The sequence below is a fragment of the Ceratocystis lukuohia genome (assembly GCF_044167205.1).
Source record: "Ceratocystis lukuohia strain C4212 chromosome Unknown Supercontig5_pilon, whole genome shotgun sequence".
NCBI lineage: Eukaryota > Fungi > Ascomycota > Sordariomycetes > Microascales > Ceratocystidaceae > Ceratocystis > Ceratocystis lukuohia.
In genome coordinates this window covers 1,948,446-1,955,971 of record NW_027263524.1, presented here as the reverse complement: position 1 = coordinate 1,955,971, position 7,526 = coordinate 1,948,446, and the positions used below count along the sequence as shown (strand labels likewise).

General features: G+C 48.2%; 1 protein-coding gene across 1 annotated transcript; it reads right to left on the bottom strand.

The window, feature by feature from the left end:
• On the bottom strand, positions 1 to 4,598 carry HOO65_050444 (reverse transcriptase family protein; the record flags this gene model as incomplete). Its single annotated transcript, XM_071003086.1, has 2 exons — positions 1 to 1,517; positions 1,565 to 4,598. 2 exons carry the CDS (start codon positions 4,596 to 4,598, stop codon positions 1 to 3), a joined length of 4,551 nt encoding a protein of 1,516 aa, XP_070858503.1.
• Between the last annotated feature and the right edge of the window lie 2,928 nt (positions 4,599 to 7,526).

Below are 7,526 nucleotides of genomic sequence, written 5' to 3'. Positions count from 1 at the left end.
TTACGGCGCAAGTTTGGTGCCTATGTCGACTAGACGCAGCTGTTGGACGAAGCGCTTGTAGGCGTCCGTAGCGAGAGGCTTGGTGAGTCCATCAGCAGCCATTTCAGATGTCTTTATCCATTGAGGTACTAAACGACCTTGCTGGACTTCTTGACGAAGCCAGTGCCTGTGGATGTCGACGTGACGAAGCTTCGTGGTGAGCTGAGCGTCTGGAGCCTTGAGAAGGCGAATCGTCTGCTGATTATCACAATAGATCTCTGGCGTAGTTGCTGGGTATCCAGCCGATTTCATAAGGCGCATGAAAGCAACTAAATCTCTTGCAGTTTGCGATAGTGCAAGAAGCTCGGCCTCTGTGGAGGAAGTAGTGACCGTGGATTGGCGTGCGGCCTTCCAATCAATAGCCCCGTTGTGTAGCAGAAAGAGAGATCCGTACGAGGAGCGACGAGTATCGATGTTGTCTGCAAAAGCAGAATCTGAGTAGACCTTGACGTCTGTTTCGTAAACTTTGAAGGCAGATTCCATGGCATCGGATGAGTACTCAATCGCAAGTGTAGGTGTGGAAGCGAGATATGCCAGTGCTCTGTCAGCAGCAGCCATGTGTTCATTGGAGGGATTCGACATAAAGCGTGCAAGTTGTGAAGCCGCAAAAGCGATGTCTGGACGTGTGACAACAGCTGGCCAATTTAATGACCCTACCTTCTGTTGATATAGATTGACAAAGTCGGGCTGTGCTTGCGTGCCTTCTCGTGGTGCCATGTTGTCAGGCCTCATGGGTGTCTGGTACTTGTGCGTGGTGACGATGTTGAACTTAGTGATAAGTCGTTTGATATACGCGTCTTGTACAAGCCAAAGCTTCCGTTGACTGCGATCTCGTAGAATTCTGACTCCCAAGAACCAACTTGCTGGTCCGAGGAAATTGGTTTCGTAAATCTTTGAGATCTTTCTTTCGAATGCGCGTAGTTCGTCAGTTGCTGTGGCTGCGTATATCAGGTCATCGACGTAGTACATGACCAGGAGAGTGCCATTGGGATCCTTGTACAGACAGTTGCAACCATTCACGGGTACCAGTCCGATGTCTAAAAGCGTGTTGGTGAGGTGTTGGTACCAGAGGTATGGTGACTGCTTTAGTCCGTAGAGAGCCTTTAACAGTTCCCAGATGTCAGTGCCTTGCGAGAAGCCGTCTGGTGCCTGTACAAAGGTCTGTTTATCGATGTTCGGATTGATGAAAGCGTTGACCATGTCCGCTTGAGCAGTTTCCAGATCGTAGGCTGCTATTATTGACATGAAGTAGCGGAAGACTCGCATTGCAGCAGTGGCGGCGAAAGTTTCTTCTGGGGTTGGCTGTAAGTCTCCGCGTACGCAAATACGTGCTTTGAACTTCTTGAGATAGCCATCTTCATCGAACTTATACTTCAAGACCCATACCAAAGGTAGGACTCCTTGTTGGTCGGCGGATTCTTTGGATGCCCAATTAAATGCTTCTTTGCTGATCAGCGTATTGATTTCCTTCTCGCATGCTGCACGCCATTGACTGGCGTATTGGGATTTCATGGCTTGCCAGTACGTTTTTGGCTCTGGAGGCATGGAGTCGCGATGCGGACGACTGTTCTTGACCCCCCAGCGAAGGAAGCATGAAATTGTCCCTCAGCAAGCTGTGCTACGGCAAGTGCAGCGTTTCGTCGGCGTGTTCTGCGATTTGGAAGGATGTTCGCAGTATCGACATCCGCGCTGATCGTGTTGGCACGAGGCGCCACATTGACTCTGCGTGATTGTGATGGTAGAGTTTGCGACGCCCCAGTGAGCTGTGTAGGCGATGATGGAGGAAGGAGATCAAACTGTGAGTTTTCTGTTTCCGGAAAATCAATGTCTGGCGTGGGACTGGGCGTGCGAGGGTTCACGGGAGGTGCTGCCGTGGCCGTCTCGTTCTGAGTGTTGGATTGTGAAGGCGAGGCTTCTGGTGAGGGCGTAGGTTGGCCACTCCAAGGTTTGACGGGTTTTTTCATTGTTATTTTTTCTGTTTCTGAGGGCGAGATGGCATCTGGTACGGGTGTTTCCACTGGTTGCTGGACTGTTTCTTGAAGAACGGTTTCCCATATATCCTCATCAGGTTCCGCAGCGGAGTCTGGCTCGATCGTGCTGACGAAGTGTTGTATTGGCTGCAGGATTGCCAGGTCGACACTTCGTGGGTCGTAAAAGTCTGTCTCGTCAAAAGTGACGTCTCGTGTGCGGATGACTGCCTGCTGACTCGGCACCCAGATCTGGAAGATATTGGTAGAATGGTATCCGACAAGATAACCAATGTGCGCTCGATATTGGAGCTTCATTCGATGCGGGATATTGCGGATCAACGGATATGCCTTGCATCCGTAGGGACGGATGTGGGCGAGCGAAGGTTTGTGTCCGTATAGCGCTTCGAAGGGCGTCCGATATCTAAGTTTACCTTCATCTTCAACTGCGAGTGCGCGAGTGGGAGTCCGATTCAGGAGATACACGGCCGCTTCCATGACTTCTGGCCATAGATCATGTGGAAGAGGTCCTCGAAGCGTACGAGCCTTCTGGACAATCATCTTACCAGCATGTTCAGCACGACCATTCTGTGCTTGAGTGGAGGCGGCGCTCGATTCAGTGATGACGCCAAATTCCTGGGTGAGCTCGCGGTATGGTGCTCCTAAGAGCGCCCAATCGTTGTCGGAGCGGAAACATTTGACGTTGCGGCCATGTTGATTTTTGACTAAAAGAATAAACGCGCGGAGATGTGGCACAACCTCCTTGCGCCGACGCAGAGGCCAAAACCAGTGTGCATGGCTGATCTGGTCGACCAGGTGGAGCCCCCATTCCATACCGTTGTAAGCGCGGTCCATCTGGATAAAGTCGAAGCAGACTCTGTCGAAAGGATTGATTGCCTGGATCTCATTTTGGTTTGATCGGCGTGAGACAATTGCGTGTGCCTTTGACAGAGCACAAGTCTGGCATTCGATGGTGGTTGGACCATGTTCCACCCCCTTCACGCCATCGACTGCTTTGACAAGATGTTTCATTACATCAGGGCCAGGGTGACCAAGCGCCTGATGCCATCTATTTTCTGCGGCGGTGATGGGCTTGCGGGGTGTTGCGCTTGTGACGGCAAACGCGCTGCTCTGGAAGAGCTCCATAGGCGTGTCATGGCCAAAGTTGACGAACAGGTGGCCATTTAGTTCTCGTAGGCGCGCAAAGACAGGTTCGTCGTCGGAAAAGAGCACATTGTCACGAGTGTTGAGGTACACTCCGCGAGATTTGAGCAGTTTGTTAGATACCAGGTTGGTGAGAAAGTCCGGCACGTAGGCAACATTGGTGAGTTTGATGAACTCGGTCTTTTCAGGGCCACTGATAGGTATGACAACCTCTCCGTAAGCCTCTATTTTGACCTTCTGGCTGCCGGCAGCGAGCCATTCATTCTGCACCTGGCGTGTCTCGGTGAAGGCCATACGTGAGTTGGTGACGTGGACGTCTGAACCAGTGTCATAAATCCAGCTGTCTCGGAGGCGCTCGAAGTGATCGTGATTTTGGACTGAGAAAGTCCCGGCGGTTGAGGAGGTTGCGAAGGCCTTCTTGATTTCGATGCCTGTACTCGCGTTCGACGGCTGATCTGGCTTGTTCTGCGCAGATTCTGGTTTCTTGACGTACTTGGTTGAGTTCTCGACTGACTTGCGTAGCTTCCAGCTATCAGCGAGTTTCTTGTTTATCGAATCGTGAATTTGCTGGTTCGCCTTCCAGTCCGATGGGCGAAGTGACGGGTGGAGGTACAGGCATGCACTGAACCGATGCATCTCTCCACATAGGCAAGCCTTTTCCACGGGCTTCTGTTTTGGCTGATCGGTGGTTGCGACAAAGGCTCCCGTCTGAGGCTGGTAACCTCTCAAAGCGTTGACCAACTGGCACTCCTGTCCGAATTGAACCAGAATATCTTCGAAGATGACTTCTTTGTTCTTTATCATTCGGGAGACCACTCGTTCTACCCAACCTGTCGGTGCGATGGGGCCAACAGACGCAAGCAGGGCTTCAACAGCGCTGGTGTTCTCAGCCTCTGACAACTCAAATTCTGTGAGAGTTGCGTGGGCTGCTAGCAGGTTGTTGATCCATACTTCAAGACCCTGCTTCTTCGGTGGCTGAAGGGCCGTCCTCCAGGCTTCACGAGCCTGTCTCTTCATCTGGGCGGTGGACTGATTGAACCGTTTGTAGAGAGCGGCGATCTGGTCCTTGGCTGTGTGTTTTTTCTTTAGCAAAAGCCGGCTGAGACTGCCGGAGACGGTTTGACCGATGAAGTCTGAGATTACTTGCAGAGCCTTCTGTTGCGCCTCATATCTCTTCAAATCGAGTGCGAAGACACGATACTTTCGCTCATACAAGGGGTCTTCCAGATCGGGGAGATGAGGTTCAGTAAGTAAGGTCTGGGTGGCGGGTGCCGCAGTTGCAGCTGCGTCAACAGTGGTTGGTGGTTCTGGTGTGAGGAGATCCCATACTGATAGGGAAATGGATTTAAGCTCTAAGCGGTGGTACCAGACATCCCAATCCGACTGAGAGGTCAGCGTGACCTCAAGTTGAAGCTTCTGAGTAGACATCTTGATTAGCGAATGTAAAGTTGCGTTAATACAAGTGAGGCGGGAAATGTGTTAGTTAGGGTGAAACAAAAGACGAGGTGACGAGAACAAGTGTAAAAAGTGAATCAGTAATAGCGAGTGCGAGTGAGCGTGAGATTCTGTGTTTTTTGCAAGTGGTAGACGTCAACCGGGCTCATAACTGTGAGAACCAACTTAGCGAGTAGTCTGAGTCTTTAGTGAAGACTTAGGTGCGGGAGCGTGTGTAAAGTTGATCTTGTATTGTCTGTCCGTTCTATCTGCTAACGAGTGATGGTACGAGCTACTTAAGTATCTGGAAGTGAACCCCTTCTCCAAACCATACCTGTCCTTGTGACTGAATCTCCAACCATTAGTTCACGATTAGTAGTTGGAGTATACGATTGTGACGTATGAAGAGTAGTCACGAGGGAAAGATGTGACATGGGTGAATTGCGCTCAGACCCATCCCTGCGATCACATGCTTGTAGTAGAGCCGAGGAAATGCTGCCGACGGAAGCCGAATTTTCACACACCCCACATAGCTATTGGCCCTCTGTTGTCGAGCTATGAGCCCCACCTGAGACATCATTGGATTCTGTTGTGAAGTTACTTTTTTGTTAAGCTTCCCATCTTCCTCTGTCTCAGGAGCTTCTACTATGAGAGGTTTATGCCTATGTCTATAGTGACGTGGCCACGTCTGCATGTCGGCTTGGTCATGTTCTGACAGCTGAGACTTCGTGCCAGCACACATGGACAAGTTTGCAGGGGTTTATGTACTTGAATTTCATCCTACGTCGTGCGCTGATATCAAGAGTTTAGCCAAAGCTCTACCGAAGCGAGGTAGATTCCCCACAACAGTTTGTCCCTTCTCCTTCATTGTTGAATAGGGGTTACAAATGCCGACTACCTTCATTTCTACACTGGTGCTAAAATACAGATGTAAGGATTAAAAAAAAAATTAGTGAAATCTAAACACTGAAATATTGAGGACTTGGTTCTCAACAGGTCAACATATGACATCATGTGCTTACCTGACATGTTTGCACGATATTCCTCTGAGTAGATCGAGTTAGGCCCCCACAACATCGTGCTCCTAAAACTCTCCTAGTCATGAATAGAGAACTGAGATGTCACCATCTTCTATTCGATATCATATCATAGCAAATGATCAGCTCGTATGACCAAGCATCTGATATTGTGGCCAGATATCTCAAAACTAGACACACGAGTAGTATCGTCATGACATACAATATCCACTAGGCTAGATTGCATCATAGCTAGGTGTTTTCACTGCTTACTCCAAGGCCCTTGTATTCATATTTTCAAGGACTTGGCTTCTTAGTTCATAGTGATTTAAATCAAGCTAGTAAATGCCTTAAGTCTCATTCAACTCATTACATCATAAATATTCATGTTAATCTTGAAAAGTGGATACATTACATGAGTCCATCGTTGCACAACCAATGCAGAGTGAAAGTGGCAGGGAGTACCAGATCATGCCATGCGTTGCACCAACAATCGTTGGTTCGGCCAGAAATTTCTAGGTAAATGAAGATTCAATTGGTACTCAATACCATCTATGTCTCTACAGGTAACTACAACCCTATGATCCTAGATATAGTCTACACTACAGGGGGCTTTCTTGACTTTTAGATCACTAGATGAGAGTCTCAATGGCCATATGAGGACAGCAGCATAAACGATAGGGGTATCGCTGGAATTTCTCGTTGGTATATATCAAGACTACATATCAAGGCCATCGCGTGTTTAGCAGACTCTGTATCTAGACTATGGCTTTTCCTACATCTCCGTTCATAAATCCTAGCCTCCTACAAGGGCATCTAATCTATGGACTTTTAACATCATAGGTATTAAACTCGGCGATTGGTTGTGCTGTCATTTTGCGGCACCCTGAGAATCTCCTGCATTGAGACACATTTGAGACAGCACTTGTTAATAATTTCAATTTGTTCCTTTGAAATACATGGTGGTGAATTTGGCAATATTGTTGCTGAAATAGCTAAATAAATCATCTTCTTCAAGGGCTTGAATACCAAATTGGGGGGGCGCGTGTACCTGTTGCCGGGCCAATGTCAGAACATGACTAAGTAGACACACAGGAAAGGGCACGTGACTGTAAACCTAAGTAGTCAGTGGTTGGTGAAGGAAAGAGGGAAGAATCAAAACAAGCCATTCTACAATAGGCTATAACACATATTCAGAATATGCTCCTGCATCTTTGGAAAAGTGGATCCCCCACAACAAGCATTTACACTTGTCTAGATAAACTGCACCAACTCCCACTTCAACAAAACTTAAACTTTCATCCTTCATTAATTTCTCAGCTGCAATTTTACTGCTTTCATCAAGGCATCTAAGCAACTTCATTGCTGTTTGTCCTGGCTCTATTTTTGAAGCTAGCAATCTGCTTTCAGGTTAGTCATGACACCATCATTAGAGCTAGTGAGCCCTTCTAACCACATTGAATAACTTTAGTTCGGCTCACGACCCCAAATGCCACATTTCATGTCAAACAATGGAAGGAGGCTCGATGTCTCTTGAGAAGCAAATACACTACCTCCAACAGGCCCTCGTAGCCACGAGCTGGCAGAAGTGGCAAGAAACTGGCCTACAAAGTCTCACAAATGGCTCACAACTATACATGAAGCGTTCATAAGAAGATTGCCATGGGAATCTTCATCACCTGCAGCATTATGGTCTGCCCCCCTGCCACTGCCTGGACCAATGGTTGGAGGGGCGGTCCTGAAGCTTGAGGTGTTAGGACAAGCCTGAAAGGATGTCCTGAAGAATATGAGAGCTGCTTCAAATTCCACGCAAAGGTTCGTTGATTTATCTATCATACTACTTTGTCTTAGTACTAATGGCTAATTCGATAGCTAGTATAGGAGGCAGAAGTTTGTGCAGCAAGCT